Raw genomic sequence first — 16,885 nt, 5'->3', positions numbered from 1 at the left:
TATTTTTATTTTTGGCTGTGTTGGGTCTTCGTTTCTGTGCGAGGGCTTTCTCCAGTTGCGGCGAGCGGGGGCCACTCTTCATCGCGGTGCGCGGGCCTCTCACTATCGCGGCCTCTCTTGTTGCAGATCACAGGCTCCAGACGCTCAGGCTCAGTAGTTGTGGCTCATGGGCCCAGTTGCTCCGCGGCATGTGGGATCTTCCCGGAACCAGGGCTCGAACCCGTGTCTCCTGCATTGGCAGGCAGATTCTCAACCACTGCGCCACCAGGGAAGCCCCAGAATAACTTTTAAACCATTGTTCTCTTCTACTTGCTTTCCCTCATTCCTGTCTATACCCTGGGCTGTAACTAGACTTTTTTGCCCCACTGTGAGCAGGCAGCAGCCCAGCTTAAAGAAGTTTGGGAGGCTAGGGTGTACTCACAGAGGAAATGATAAAGAGGACTTTGAAAGTCATCTAATGTGGCTGAGCATCAGAATCTACAACTTCGGACGTGGGTTGAAAAGAAGCCTGGGTCGGGCTTCCCTGGTGGCGCAGTGGTTGAGAATCTGCCTGCCAAGGCAGGGGACACGGGTTTGAGCCCTGGTCTGGGAAGATCCCACATGCCGCGGAGCAACTGGGCCCGTGAGCCACAACTACTGAGCCTGCGCATCTGGAGCCTGTGCTCCCCAACGAGAGAGGCCGTGACACTGAGAGGCCCGCGCACCGCGATGAAGAGTGGCCCCCGCTCACCGCAACTAGAGAAAGCCCTCGCACAGAAACAAAGACCCAACACAGCCAAATAAATAAATAAATAAAATTTATAAAAAAAAAAAAAAAAAAAAAAAGAAACCTGGGTCTCTGCCCTAGATCCCGATACAATGGGTATGGAATGGGGCCTAGGGATCTGTAAAGTGCCTTTGATTATATAAATGCAACACCTGACGAAAACAGAGGCCCAAAGGAGTCACGACTAGGCGGGTCTCCCGATTGGAGATTCGCGGTTCTGCGCTTTGGGTGGTGGCCGAAGGGCATCTGGGTTTTCGTTTTGGAGGCGTCGGGGAGGGCTTGCTTTTCCAGGCTCTCTGGGTTCACTAGACTGGCGTTCGCTCGCGTTTCTCTCTATGCAGGAGTCGCAGCGGGTTAGCCGCTCTGCAAGTGCCCGTATGCCGCTGCCCAATCAGCTGGTTCCCTCCGGGCACCTGGCGAAGCCTCAAGTCTGGCTGGAGAGAGCACCCCGCCCCCGCATCCGCTCCGCCCCCAGCTGAGCCTCGGCCCTCCCCACCCAATCCCGGTCCTCCGCTGGGAGCTTGGGACGGAGCTTCGCTGCCGCCCCGCCCCTCCGCGCAAGCTAGCCGCCGGGGGAGTGGGAGCGTTTGCGAAAGCTGATGGTGTTTTTTTAGAAAATAAGTTTCAGATGTACAGCATTGTGGTTCAACATCTGTATATACTAGAGCGTGATCACCACTACAGTCTAGTTGCGATCCGTCACCATACAGTTAACCCACTTCATGCATCTCTCCCAACCCCCTGGAAGCTGACGGTCCTACAGTCGCGGAGCTGATTGGCTGATCTTGGGCGTCTACGTAACCCGGGTTTTCCGGAATTTGGGTTGAGCTCGGGAGAGTGGAGTATGGCTTCGCTGAGTCAGGCACTGCGCGAGCTACAGGGACCTTTGCTCCCCCCGAAGGACCTGGTGGAGGACGAAGATGATTATCTGAGGGGGGATGCGGAGGAGGAGGAAGATACGGTGTTTGTCGATGCCGAGGAGCTCTGCAGTGGGGGCGTAAAGGCGGGCGGCCTCCCTGGTCGGCTCCGTGGTGAGGAAGCAACTCGCCCCTGGGGGTGGGTTTGGAGGATTAATGAACTGTTTCCCATTATGGCCTCGTCCCAAGTAAGGCGCCCCATCGCTGCTAATAGATTTCCTTTGGGATGGCCTAGCTGTTTCGTCCTGTTTAGGATAAAATAAAAACAGCAACAACCACAAGAATAGCAGAGACTTGAGCAAATACTATGTGTTAAGCTTGGGCTCCACGTGTATCTCATTTAATGATGACAACTTTTTCAGGTAGTTTCATAGTCGAGGAAACAATGGGTGTCCAGCCAGTATTCACACCCAGAATCAGGGCTTTTAACTATTTTCCTGTCTTTCCTGGAGTCGAGTATGTGGTTACTTTTCAGCTACTTAGACACACACGCACATAAGAAACACCCCAAGGCACTGTTGATTCATTAACCTTGTGTTAATAACCTTGTGATCTGTGTTTACCTTGGATAGTTTCCTGTCCTAAGAATTATACCTATTATGTGAACCTGGTGACTGATGTTTAAGAATGTTTCAATGTTCAGACCACTGCTGTACTGTAGAATTTTCTCTGGTGATGGCATTGCTCTATATTTGCTCTGTCCAATACAACAGCTGTTAGCCACATGTGGCTATTGAGAACTTGAAATGCAGCTAGTGCACCTGAGGAGTTGAATTTTAAATTTTAATTTTAATTAATTTAAATAGTCACAGGTGAGTGGACAACACAGGTTTAGACAGAAAATTTTTAAGTATTTGTGGAGGGTTTAGTCATTTATCCTGAAAGTGTTAGTGATTGGCTACCATCTTCCAAGCAAGGTGTTTGTTTTGTTGGGATACCTTGGAGAGATTAGATGATGAGGTTGCTGTCTTAATGGAGCTTACCCTCTAATGAATTAAACAGACATTCTGGGCTTCCCTGGTGGCGCAGCGGTTGAGAATCTGCCTGCCAATGCAGGGGACACGGGTTCGAGCCCTGGTCTGGGAAGATCCCACATGCCGCGGAGCAAGTGGGCCCGTGAGCCACAACCACTGAGCCTGCGCGTCTGGAGCCTGTGCTCCGCAACAAAGAGAGGCCGCGACAGTGAGAGGCCCGCGCACTGCGATGAAGAGTGGCCCCCGCTTGCCGCAACTGGAGAGAGCCCTTGCACAGAAACAAAGACCCAACACAGCCAAAAATATATATATAAATAAAAATAAAAATTAAGAACTTTGAGATATAATTAAAAAAAAACAGACATTCTATAAATAATCACAGAAGTAACTATAATATCACTCAGTGCTTAGAAGGAATAGTAAGAAGTGCTATGAGAGGTTATATTCATGAGATTCAGGGCTTTCCTGAGGAAGTGACAATTAAGCTGCGGTCTGTAGTAAATGGGGTAAACAGTAAGGAAGAAATTATTTAAGGCAAGTGGAACAGCTTTTGCAAAGGCCCTGGGTAGGAGGGACCATGACATTTTTTAGAAACTGCTTGAAGGTCAGTATTGACTGAGATCAGAGTAGCAGAGAGAGGCCTGCTTTTAGAAGAGGAACAACAGACTTTTGCCATGTACCATGCCTCCCTCCTGAAATACAAAAACATGAAACATTGTCATGTTCTAGAGAGCTTACAGTGTAGTAGAGGGAGACAGATAAACAGGTAAGTGGAATATAGACACTGTAATAGACATCTGTAGAGGGTACTGTCCAGCGATTAAAGAGAGTAGTGGATTTGACAAAACATTGGGAAGAAATTTTAAATTATCCTAAATTAACTTTTTTTTTTTTTTTTTTTTTAGTTTCAATTTTTGATGAAAACACTCACCAGCAATGTGAAGTGTTTGGACGTTTTCCATTAATGGGTCCTTGGTGGCGAGTGAAGGTACAGGTACAGCCTGTAGGATCGAGGAGCTATCAAGTTCAAGGATTTCCTTCTTACTTTTTACAGTCAGATATGTCAGCACCAAATCAGTTACACATCTGTTCCCTCTTTCTTAAAGACTGTAATGTCCCCAGTGAAAACAGAAATAAATTTTTAGCATGGGTAAATGATGAATCAAGTTATAAAGACCTCAACTTTGAAAATCTTAGGGAAAAATTAAGAACTTACCAAAAGAATATTGAAAGGAATACTCAAAAACAATCTACACAGAAAACGCAAGAAGAGTCACCACCAGATTACGAGATACTGCTTCCTCTGGAAAACACAAGTAAGTGATTTTATCATTGAGTTTTAGTGTAATTGAGATACTGGATGACTGGTGTGTTTAAAATATTACCAGTACAGTATTGATATCTTGGTATAGTATTCTTTTTTTAAATTGGTGTGATGAAATGTGTTTGTATTGCTTTTGGAGTATGTCATTGACATTGCAGGTTCCTCATTATAATGTGAAGAGATTGGGTGAGATGATCTTTAAACACCTTTCAGTTCCTTTCCTGCTCTAAAAGTGTGATTCTAGGTGTCTCTCTAACTTTTGTGTCCATAGGATTACCTTGAGTCATTAAGAAGAAGTTCAGTTATCAATTATTCTGTTTCAGAAGGCAGAGAAGAAAGGCAAGAATATGAGCAATCCATTTTGGAAAGATTTCAGTTCAAAAGAGTTTAAAATAACTTTTAAATATGGTTTGTTATCTGGACATTCACACATATGGAATATTTCATTTCTTAATTTTATCAAATAAATTTGGCAGTACATCATTGAGTGATTTCAATGATGAAAGCATCATGATTACAGTAAGAAGAATGATTATAAAGATTAATATGTAAATGATTTTTAATGCTTAGCTTTAAATTTATCTGTATATTATTGAGTCAGAAATTTTATTCTGATTCTGTTGCAAGCAGAAGGAAACAAAAGGCTAAGAGGTAGCTATCTAAGCATTTGAAGAACATAAATTTTGGTGTTAAACACAATGAAAACCATCTTGATACAAAAGCAATTGTTATAATACAATCAATTTTCTTGCTGGTCACAGTAAATTTATTACTCTGTGTTTGATTTGGATTTCTTAAACTGGTTGTGCTAAATGGGAAAGTCCATCAAATCAGTTGTTCTAGGAGCGCATTTGTATGTTTTTATTTGTTCTTTTCTGATATCCTGTAGTTCCATATATAACTGTGATGAGAGCTTTGCAGTTTCCAAAAATAATGGAATTCCTTCCAGTTCTTCTGCCCCGACACTTTAAACGGCTCATAAGCTCAGATTCTGCAGAGGTGTTGGAAGAGATAGAAGAGATTTTACGTACACAGCCATGGAAACTCGGATTTCGTAAAGTAAGAAAGACATTTGTTTAGCATTTTGTAATCTTATACAAGGGAGGATGTCTCAAGCTTGACAGTTTTTTGCATCTCTTTCAAGGGAAAGAAATTTGTATGACTTCAATGTTGATTTATTTTCCTTGCAGTGTTGCAACTAAATATAAACTTCTTCTACCTGTAGCTCTTATGCAATAAATTTACAAAGGAAAACAAAATAACAAAATAAATGACATTCAAATTATCAATATTTAAGTTACATAATTTAATTTCATAGGACAGTTTTTGTAACTAAATTGCCATTGCACCTTGAATATAGATCTCATCGAAGACAAGTTCTTATGAGTTTCGCAAGTCCATTCTGCTGTGCTACGCAATTCCTCACTTTCCTATTTGAACTTTCGAAGACCTTCATTATTTATATGGTATATGATGATGCCATTTGATTTTTTTCCTTTGGCACAATAATGTTATTTACAATTTCTTTGGCACTTCTGTTTTTCTTATCAGAGACCAGTAGTAGTAAAGTGGCACCGTGAAGCTCCAGAGATGTTGAAAACCAAATGTGACACTTAAATCTTAGCAGTACTTGGTTATAGGTGGTTTTCCAAATGAAAATACAATTTAAAAATTCTGAGATAATTGGTGGGATCCCCAAGAATGTTTACAGATCCCACCCCCCTGCCCCCCATTTGAGAAATACTGGAATAATGAATTTGTTCCCTCTATAAAATGACTATGATTTCAATATGCTTGGAAAAATGAGATTCTGGAACATTAGATTATTATATATATTTATTCAGTAAGAAAGAGAAGCAGAGCAATGAGCCTTCTGGGACTCAAGTGGGAAAAGGAGGCTTGGAGTCACCTTTTCAGCATGTAAACCACCACCCAGAATAAAGACTTTTACTGAGGTTTTGTATTCATTTGCTAGCGCTGCTGTAACAAACAGCATAGACTGGGTGCCTTAAACCACAGACACTTATTTTCTCACAGTTCCGGAGGCTATAAATCCAAAGTCAAGGTGCCAGCAGGGTTGGTTTCTTCTGAGGCCTCTCTCCTTAGCTTATGGATGGCTGTCTTCTTCCTGTGTCTTCACATGGTCTTCCCTCTGTGCTTGTCTGGGTCCTAAAATCTTCTTAGGACACCAGTCATATTGGATTAGGGCCCACCCCAGTGATCTCATTTTAACTTAATTACCTCCTTAAAGACCCTATCTCCAAATATGGTCACATTCTGGGGTACTGGGTGTTAGGATTTCAACATATGAATTTTGGGGGGGGGACACATTTCAGCCCATAAAATGTATGGAGGGCTCCAGGGGTGATGTCTCCATGGAAAAAAAAATGGAGCTGGTAGACGACCTACGTAGTGGATCATGGTGAAGGAAGTTCTGTACCTTTTCAGTAGAGTTTGGGCAGAATTGTTGATAGGCATATGGAAAACTAAACAAGCCAAGAAAATGAGGCAGTCAGTAACCTCACAATACACACAAGAGTTCAACACAAAGTTAATGTAATCACAGCATATCATGTCACTCAGCCGTGAATCCTGTTTACACTGATTTAACCAAAATCAGTTTTCAAAATGTATACTGTAACTTTTCTCAAAGATGGGAGGAAGAGAAGCATGTGTGGAAGTGACAGTATAAAGGGAGCAAACTTCCATGAAGAAAGACTTTCCATAGTAAGGAGTTAACTCTAATTACCTAGTTTTTTTTAAAAAAAATTAAGGAATAGTATAAACTACGTAGAAATGTGGAGATAAATTCTGGAAGAAATAACTGAAAATGTTGAGGGTGTTGCCTTTAGAAGGCATGGAAAGCGTAAGTCAGAGGATTCCTATTTTTTGTGATAAGTCTCATAGTGTTATTTGACTTTTAAAACTGTGTGTATTGCTTTGAAAAAACATAATTTTAATTATGAAATTATATAGATCTCTAGTCACAGTACAGTTAATTAAAAAAAATTAGTGATGTATTTGGTACATAGTTTTTTTCCCCCAAATTTTGCTGAAACACGTCTTCTGGGACTTAAAAAATTATTAATAAACACCATAGTTTTCACTGTAATTCTCATAATAGGCATCAATATTTATAATTTTTATGAAGCAAACTTGAACTTTCTTTTCTTAAAGATAACCTACAGACAGTTGAAGCTTCTGCAATGTGAGGCAAGTTGGACATCGTTTTGTCAGTGCAGGTCTCTTCTCCAGTTGATGACTGACTTGGAGAAGAATGCATTAGTAATATATTCTGAACTGAAGCAGATGTGTAGACAGCAAGGGCACACGTGTGTTGAAGAAGCTGACTTAACTTCTGAATTGTCAGACCGCATGTCTTTTCATGATGCTTGGCAGTCTCTGAAGTTCTTGAAGGATATTGGTGTGGTGACGTATGAGAAGGGCTGTGTCTTTCTTTACGACCTTTACCAGGCTGAAAGAGGCATTGCCTCTTCAATCTGTGACCTGATGACAAGGTCGCCATGGCGATTACATGTTGATGTCAAAAAGGTGCTTGCGTCTATTCACACCACAGGACCTGAGAATTCAGGAAGTGATGCTACGCTGAATAACAGTAAACCTGATGAAACAAGATTAGAAGATCCTGTGGATATTTGGGACACGCAGGACAGCGGAGACCATATTTTGGATAATGGTGAAAATGAAGTTAAGGCAGAAATAAGTGAAGTCCAACTGGATCAGGATCAGGTGGCTGCTTTGGACATGATTTGCTCCAATGCTGTGACAGTCATAAGTGGGAAAGGTGGTAGTGGGAAGACCACAATTGTTAGCCAGCTTTTTAAGCATATAGAGCTGTTGGAAGAAAGAGAAGTGAAAAACGCTTGTGAAGATTTTGAACAAGACCAGAATGTACCAGAAGAATGGATTACCTTCACCCAGCAAAGTCAGCTGAAGCCGGGCAAGGCTATAGAAGTTTTACTTACAGCACCTACAGGGAAAGCAGCTGGCTTACTGAGACAGAAAACTGGTTTCAACGCTTATACGCTATGTCAGGTAAAGCGTTTTACATTTTTTCTCTACATAAAACATTCGCTTTAAACACAGGCTTAATGTAATGAGTTTATTTTTCATTTCTTCCTGACAGCCATCAGTAGGCATTTATTGAATGTCTTCTAGATCCTTGCCTTGTGGTAGCTAATCATTTAGATCAGTGCCACTCAAAATAGCCAGTCTATAAACTGTTACTATTTGCAGTGAGATAGGAGCTTGTGCCAGAAAGTAGATCAGTGTACTGCTTCCTTCATTGAGAAAGTCTTATTATGGAAAAAAAAAAAAAAAAAAAAAAGGTCAGGTAAACTAAAGCGTATGCTTAATGCTGTAGTTAGTTTAGATTCTGGCATGTGCCCTGTTTCTCAATGGGACTGGTTTCAAACATGAGTCCACATTTTGTAGAATGAAAGCTCCATCAAAGTGAGGACTTGGATCATCTGGTTTAGTGCTTTATCTCCTTTGCCTACAACAGTGCCTGGCAAATAGTAGTTGCATAATAAAAATCTCAAATGAATTAAGATGCTTGAAAAAAATAGCTTTGGCTATAGTTAAGAGTCCTGAAGTTTTAAACTTGTAAAGAGTTGGAGAGTTTCCTTTAGCCCTGATCTGCCATTTTATAGATCAAGGAACTTAGTCGTTGGAAGATTTCTGAAGGAAATAATAATTGAATTGGAGTCTAATGGACAAGGAAGCTCAGGTAAGGAGAAGAACATTTTATTTATGGGAAAGACCTTCCCAGAGGCATTGAGGTGAATGAGCAAGTGCATGTAGAGGGTTTTGAGGGGACTGCGTTGGTTGGAATGAAGTCTGTGTATTGTAAAATAATGGGAATTACACTCGGTTTAGACTGGGAATTTGAGCTTTAAAGTTTGTAAAGTATCTTGCCGTTTCATTAAATCCTTGACAAACTAGTGAAGTGGGTAAGTGACGTTATCTGCATTTTGCAGGAGAGCCAGTTAAAATTTGGGTGTGTTAAGACAATTGGCCCCAAACCTTAACTGGGTGCAGAGCTAGCGCTGGGATTCACATTTCTGACCTCCCAGCTTGCTTCTCTTTCCAAGGTGCCATGACCCCCTCATTTACTACGGACCTTGTATACCTAACAAAGAAGCTTGGACTTGATTTACTGGGGAGCCATTTAGGTTCCTAAGCAAGAGAATGAAATGAAGAAAGCAGTTCTAAGGAAGGCTACCTAGAATCATAGACCCACGAGCCACCTCAGAAATTGCTTTTGCATTACTTTTATTTGTCACATGAGTGGGCATGGTCCTAGAGAAGTTCAGTGTAGCTCATTGGTGGAAGAGTCTTCTGATCAGTTTATGATTTTTTCCATTACGCCTTCACTTCTGTTTAGTCTGAAGGATTGAATTAGAAAACGAGAGGCCAGAGAGGGATCGTTATTAGATTTCATCTTATGTTCCAACTCTGATCAATTGGTAGTATCTTAATATCGGGTTGGGATGCTGGGAGGACATTTCTGAAGCCATGTTTAGGCTCAGGAAAGAGTGTAAGGGCACAGGAGAGGCATTGAGGTGGCACTTATGCCACTTATTTGTCATCCTTGGGCTAGGGATACCAGGTTTAGCAGATAAAAATGCAAATAATTTTTTAGTGTAAGTGAGCATATATAGATATATGCATACAACATAGAAACATTTGTGGAACGGTATACAACAAAACATTTAACATTCTCTGGTTGTAATTTTACAAAAAAATTTTTCCCTCTTCTGTATTTTTTTAAATAGTAAATATTATTACCCCTGTAATAAATAGTTTTTTTAGTTGTCTTGGTGGTGGTGGTTTTTTCAATGTTGGGGAAGTAAGGGAGTTTAGAATACTAGGAGAAAAAGTAGTATTTTCATAGTTAGTTTGGGCAGGCACCCCCTAATTTCCAGAATGGAGTATTACAGTTGGGAGAAGAGTGGGGCTTAAGTGTTTGGACCATCTCAGAAGGCCAAGAGAAAGGTTTATTTGGGGGTAGAAAACAATAGGGAGTTCTCTCTGGTCAAGAGTGATAAGAGAACAGTTGGGATTCTTGCAGTGGAATGGTGCTGTGTGAGAAGCTTGTTAAACACACCAAGTACTCCCTGGGAAGCAGTTTTTTGAACTATTTCATCTGTCTTTTCTGGGATTCATCCTATAACTTTTGTGTTCTCTATTTCTTCAGTCTGTTTCCCTATGTTACTCTATGTACATCCTCCCTGTCCCTTCCCCATTTAAGAGTTTTGTTTTAAAAGAATATGTTGTTAAAAAAAAATTTTTTTTTTTTTGTGGTACATTTTATAACCTGAATTTAAGAATGCCATACTTTGCTTGTAGGTCAATTATAGCTTCTACTTATGGGAGAAAAAAACAAGGACCAAGGACATGCCATGGAAATTTTCTTCGGTTAGAGTTCTGGTTGTGGATGAAGGGAGTTTGGTATCTGTCAGAATCTTTAAATCAGTTTTAAATTTACTGTGTGAGCACTCCCAACTTTCTAAGCTTATTGTCCTTGGTAAGTTAAAATATTGTTGGAATCCTAATTGTTTGGTTCAAATTATTGTGGTTAGTAGGTTCTTTATACCATTTCACTGTTTTAATATCCATATCCTACAGGCGGGAAGCCATTTTTCAGACCCCACTCTGAAGCCACTCTGAGTTCAGTCTGAGCAGTCTCTTTATCAGCTTGGGTGGCCCTTTGTTTTGGCCAGGATATCAGCAAGCTCGGTTGTGAATGAAATAGAGTTGTGAGGAGTTACTGTAATTACCTAAATGATGACTATTAAAATAGTAAAATTCTCACAGACTCAGAGTAAATCAGGATGTAGATCATTTGGAAGTAATAGAAAGTCTGAATTATAGACCACTTAAAAGTAATTTTATGATTTTAAGCTAATAATTCACATTAGACCTCACCAGCCTCGTAAGTCCTTTCCAATTCCGGTGAGATTCAGTTTGATGCTATTAGGTAGTACCAATGTGTAGACCATGTTTTTTAATGGAGGAAAAAATAGAATTGCAATGAGAGAATCAATATATTTATAAATAACTGTTTTAGGTATTTGAGGATATTGCGTAAGCAGTTGATTTTATTAATAGCCTAAGCATTCTCTCAGTTTCCACCGAGAAAATAGTTTCTCTTTTCTCTAAGGTTTGCTTGTTTGTTTAAAGTAAAAAGATTTTTAATAGAGCAAAATGTTATCATTACATTACTAGAATTTATTATCAAATGCACTGGGTTTGTTTATTTTGCATTTTGTACGTTAAGTTTATTTATTTGAGGCCATAGATTCTTCCATGATTAGTAAGACATTGAGCAAGATTGAATAAGTGACTAAATTCTAGATATCTAAGGCCTGTTTTTTTCTTTACCTGTTGGTGAAAATATATGCCCCAACAGTTTGCCTGTGTTTGTAGATATGAAAAAAGTTCAATTCATGTTTTACCTTACTGTGTTATCACTATTTTTTCTATCTTATATTGTTTAATTGGAATGGTTTTTGTTGTTATTGAATATTTTTGAAGACTTAATGTTCTTAAGTAATTTTAAACGAAGATTTTTTTCATATTTCCTCAGAGTAAGTCTTTATAATTATAGCATATATCAGTAGGGAGAAATAAAAATAATTTCTAAATTTCGAGATCCCAGTTACATAAAACCTACTCTATCTATTTTTCCCCCTTTTAGGTGATATTAGACAGTTACCCAGTATTGAACCTGGTAACTTGCTGAAAGATCTTTTTGAGACTCTCAAGTCAAGAAATTGTGCTGTTGAACTAAAGACAAACCATAGAGCAGAATCTGAACTAATTGTGGACAATGCTACAAGGTATAATACAACTAAAATTTTGCATTTTCACTCTGTCGTATTAGAAATAAAGGTAAAAAAAAATATTAGCTTTTGAATTAGGGTGATTCAGTGCAGTATGTTTACCATGCTCTTTTAGCAAACCTTTTCTGTCCTTCAGGTGTATGTATACCTTTTGTCCCACAGTTAGAAAAGCAAAGTATTTTTCATTATTGATCCAAGATAAATTATTGTTGAAATTTAAGTATAAGTGTGTTTTCCTGATTTTAAAAGTATATATGTGAAATAAAGTTGCATCTGGCTTAGAGACCAGAATAAACCCAAGGGGAACAGAGACTCGGAAATGAATTCATTAGAGTTCAAGGGTGACTTGGGGAAGACATTTCCTGTAATTTTTATAAGGGGAGCCCAAAGCAAAAAAAAAGAAAGAAAAAGGTAAAGAAAAAGGTATTTTACTCCTTGATGAATCCTGGTGGCACCTGTGGCATATTACTCTCCTTAAAGTAGGAAAGAATCCTTCTCTTTCCTTAATCTTTGCATAAGCCTTTAGAGTAATCCTCTGTAATAGACGTGATGGGACCACAGAATATTAAGAGACTTTTTATTCATTGGGCCAAAATTTATCTTTTTTTAAAAAAATTTATTTATTTATTTATTTATTTTTGGCTGTGTTGGGTCTTCGTTTCTGTGCGAGGGCTTTCTCCAGTTGCGGCAAGCGGGGGCCACTCTTCATCGCGGTGCGCGGGCCTCTCACTATCGCGGCCTCTCTTGTTGCGGAGCACAGGCTCCAGACACGCAGGCTCAGTAGTTGTGGCTCATGGGCCTAGTTGCTCCGCGGCATGTGGGATCTTCCCAGACCAGGGCTCGAACCCGTGTCCCCTGCATTGGCAGGCAGATTCTCAACCACTGCGCCACCAGGGAAGCCCTATCTTTGTTTTTGACCCTCTTTTACAAGGTGCTGTTTTTGTTTGTTGGTTGGTTTTAGGTTTCATTTTCCCTTTATTGGCTGTAGTGCATGCTTTATTTCTGTATCTGCATGGAATTATTTTGGTTCTACCTTATCACTATCTGTTATTTGGGGAATTATAGGGATCATGGGGCAATCAGCTGAGTGGCAGAGGAGTATAGTTGATTTGAATAAAAATTTAGCACAGGTCCTGAACTGCTGCTAAGATCATGAATTTAGCCTGAAACTTCATTGCCTTAGGTCTTCTTTGTACAACATTTTGTGTGTGTCTGTCCTTCTGCCTTTGGACTTGGTATGTATCCATCTGGGGCTTAGGACCTGGAACTAGATTTTTGACTATACTTGAGGACAAAAAATGACTTACTAGATAACGTAGAATTAAATTGGAAGGTAGATTTTGCTCAAAGGAGTGCTTTCTTTACGATGATTTGTTTTCTGTCAGAAGAGTTCTTATTTCTTTAATGATGGATGAAAAACTTAGTAGCTTATGTGGAGGTCTTTGCAGTAGCTATCGGGTTCAGATATTCAGCAGGACAGGATATTGTATTAGACTACAAGATGCTGTTTTTGTTGCTTAAACATTTTCTTGGTTGGATGTCAGCAGAAACGAGAATATTCAAAGCCTACTATTTCCCTGCCCCATCTACCCTGGAAAAGATAGTGGGGGTAGAGGCAGAATGGACAGGAATAGGGTAGATGATATAGGTTCGTACTGGGACGTTAAGAAAAATAATGCAGTTGGAAGTGTAACTATAACTCTTCTATAACTCTTACCTATAACTCTTCTCCTACCTAAAGTCCACCTCAGTTTTGGAATGTTGGTAGATGATTGGTCATTTTAAAGTCTAGAAATCTTGGAAGAATCTAAAGCACTCTAGGTTTCTTAGAACTCAATATTATCTGAAATTTAGGAATTCCTTTTAGTAACCCTTTCGATATCTTTTGGGCTGAGCTGTGCTCCTTTCATTATTTCTTCTTGGTCATCATCACCAAGTGTTTAATGACAGAAGGATCCCAATGATACCACGGAAAAGCTTCTAGAGATAGAAGTATGTTACATGTCCTGGGTCAGAAGCAAAACAGGAAATCCATGGTGATTCTCAGTACCCCAAATTAAATCTGGGATAGTTCCAGCAGGGAGAGCCTTCTTCCTTCTTTCTCCTTTCCTCCCTTCCAACCCTGTTGGGAAGGATTGAAAGATGACACAGTAGGGTACTATACCTTTGATAGCTAGGCTGCTGTTAGGTCTTTACAGGGTGTCAGTTTTCTTCCAAATAACCAAGAAGGGACTCTAGTATGACAAGGCCCCTGGCCTTTACTGTGCTTTCTGATATGACTTGCTAGTCTTGGGGAATACAAGAACAAAAGAAGGATGAGGAGGGAACAGAAACAAAGAGAAGATGTGGATACTTGGTTCAGCTGGGAAGATGAGACCATATATATGATTGCCGCAGACCGGCTGCAGAAAGCTAGAAGTTCCTGGCGGTGAGGGGTAAGGAACTGAAAAGCACCAGTATGGAGTCAGAAGGGCCAAGACAACTGATGGTTGCAAGGCAAGTTTATTCAAAGAGCATGAATGTATATATAGGTTTAGTACGGAACGAATATCAGACAATAAATCAGTAAACCTTGTATTTCCGCATAATTCTGTCGCCACTATCTATGCACCACTATCTATGCGTCAGCATGCCTTATGGGCCATTCTTTGGAGATACAGACTTCCCCCTCAGGGCAGCACGTCCTTCTTCTGGGGAACAACCAGGGGCTCTTAGATGCAGAGCAGGCACCTGGAGCGAAACTGGCCGCAAGCCATTTTCCTTTTTTACGCTCAATACCGCAGCGTCAGGAGTGCATACCAAGAGAGAGACAAGCAGTTCTCCGGAAAGCAGAAAGCTGAATAAGCTTACAGCTTGGGGGCCACCACATATGATATATACAGAAGAAAGGAGAAAAGAAAGAGTATGATGTAAATGTATGGAAAAGGCCCCAAAGAGTTTAAATTAATTTAAATAGAAAGGAATATGGAGCCCAGTGGGCCCAAATTTCCCTCCTAGCTCCCCTGCTTTTTACCTCTGTGATCTTGGATGACCCCACTGTAGTTAACTAAGCCTCATGTTGCTCCTCTGTGAGATGAGGATAATACCTACTTGGTATGGTTCTTTAGTGGTCTGGAGAAAAGTAGGTCAAGTTCTCAGAATGTTGCTTAGTAAATTCCATGACAATTTTTTCTAATGCTTTTAATGTGCTAGGGGTAGGGGACTGATGGATAAAGGTAACATTATGGTCTTGTTAAGTGTATTTTGAAACTCATTTACTATTTATAATGCATATATGGGTAGACCTTTTACCCTATTTATGACCTATTCACAGATATTAATTATTGTAATGACATTATCTCTGCTCATATGTGAAGATACATTTTTGGATACTAATGCTCTTGGTGTATTATTTTACCTTTATTTAAGAATCTCAAGACGCCAGTTTCCAACATTTGATGCAGAGCTGAATATCTCTGATGATCCAACATTGCCTGTCTCAATACAAGATAAATCATTTATTTTTGTTAGACTCCCAGAAGAAGATGCCAGTTCTCAGTTCTCAAAAAGTAATCATCACTCTTGTAAGTATAAATTTTTATGTTATATAGGGTTAAGTATTTCAGTTTCATAATATAGTTATTAAATGACTAGTTATAATTTTATTTGATGGTAAAGATAAATATTGCTAGTAAAACGTTAGGCACTAAAAATAAATAAACTAATTTATTAATCATAAAAAGCAGATTACTTTAGAATTTTGTAAAGAAGTAAGCTCTTGACACATGCATACTAAGGACTTAGTAAATATTTGTTGAGTAAATAAGTGGATGTAGATGATTAGTTTAAACTAAAGCAAAGCCCTAAGTAATCCAGGTTCATTCAGGAGAAAGCATGTCTTAATGAATGAAGCTTTTCTTTTACAGCAAATACTGTAAAAGTACAGTATTTGCTGTAAAAGTACATTATTTGCTGGAAAAGTAAATACTAAATTTGTTGTTTTGAGTACATTTGTGAAACAAAAGTAATGGCTGTCAAACTCTTGCCAAGCTGAGTTCCTAATAGTTCTGTTTCTAGTAAAATGGACAAGCACCACTTCTAATTATGGGTGTTTGGATGACAGCATGGCAGGGTTGAGGAAGTGCATGGGATAGGGAATCTTCTGCCTTATGTGTATGACCCATGTTACATCACTCTACCATTTGTAAAATGGGAGTCATAGTGACAGTGCGTGGGGGACAGCTGTGAAGGTTGAGGGCGTTCATAGGTTTTGAGGAACTTTATGAACGTTAGTTTTTGTGAATAAAAGGTATTAAATTATCTACTGCAGATGAATTTATTTAAATTGAATTTATTTATTTATTTAAATAATTTGCTCTTTATATTATAAACTTAACTTAGCAAGCTTTTTAAAATAGTGTAGTGGTTTACTCCAAATTGAATTAGTGAAAATTTAAATGATTTTTATTGAGGATTTATTGTAGTTGCCACAGTTCTTCAAGGTATATCCTTCCTCCTTAGCAGCTTTCACTCTGCATGTGAAATTAATTGACATTCAACTTTATCTGTAAGCCTTTCCTCCTTTGTATTTCCCCTCTCAGTTCCTTTGGGTTAGTGTTCATTCACATGTTACATTATTCTTTTTTTTAAATGAGCTCATATAATAATAGGATTCTATAAATGCCTTTTTGGCTTTTTTAAAATTATTATAGAAATCATTTATATTCCTTAACAAAAGTCAAGTGATACAGAAGTGTTTGAATTAAAAATTAATATTTCCTTTAATCATCCCCTGTCCTCTTCCCCTGAATCAACCCCATAAAGGTCACATCTATAGGAAGAGCTTGGAGTTTCTCTTTTTAAACCGTATTATATCCATACACAGACATATATTAGTTTTACATAATTTGGTTTATAAGCTGTGTATTGTTTTTTGACTTGTTTTTTACTACACATGTTGTGAATAATTTATAGATAATGTTTTATTCTCTCCACAGCTTACTTAGTTCATAGTAGGTATTAGTACAGATGAAGAAAATGAGACTAAGATGGTTAAG

The 16,885-nt window shown here is 39.2% G+C and overlaps 1 protein-coding gene across 1 annotated transcript in view; it reads left to right on the top strand.

Annotated features, from left to right (window-relative positions):
* The first annotated feature begins 1,593 nt into the window (after positions 1-1,593).
* Positions 1,594-16,885, top strand: part of HELB (DNA helicase B) — a 35,113-nt gene continuing 19,821 nt past the window's right edge. Inside the window, exons 1-7 of the mRNA XM_007179762.2 lie at positions 1,594-1,797; positions 3,563-3,973; positions 4,871-5,040; positions 7,159-8,037; positions 10,354-10,531; positions 11,705-11,846; positions 15,258-15,412. Of these exons, the coding sequence (XP_007179824.2) occupies positions 1,611-1,797; positions 3,563-3,973; positions 4,871-5,040; positions 7,159-8,037; positions 10,354-10,531; positions 11,705-11,846; positions 15,258-15,412 (2,122 nt within the window). The 5' untranslated portion in view covers positions 1,594-1,610. The remainder of the gene's footprint in view (positions 1,798-3,562; positions 3,974-4,870; positions 5,041-7,158; positions 8,038-10,353; positions 10,532-11,704; positions 11,847-15,257; positions 15,413-16,885) is intronic.

This window comes from Balaenoptera acutorostrata, chromosome 11 (genome assembly GCF_949987535.1).
Source record: "Balaenoptera acutorostrata chromosome 11, mBalAcu1.1, whole genome shotgun sequence".
Classification (NCBI taxonomy): Eukaryota; Metazoa; Chordata; class Mammalia; order Artiodactyla; family Balaenopteridae; genus Balaenoptera; species Balaenoptera acutorostrata.
This window is presented reverse-complemented; position numbering and strand designations above follow the sequence as displayed.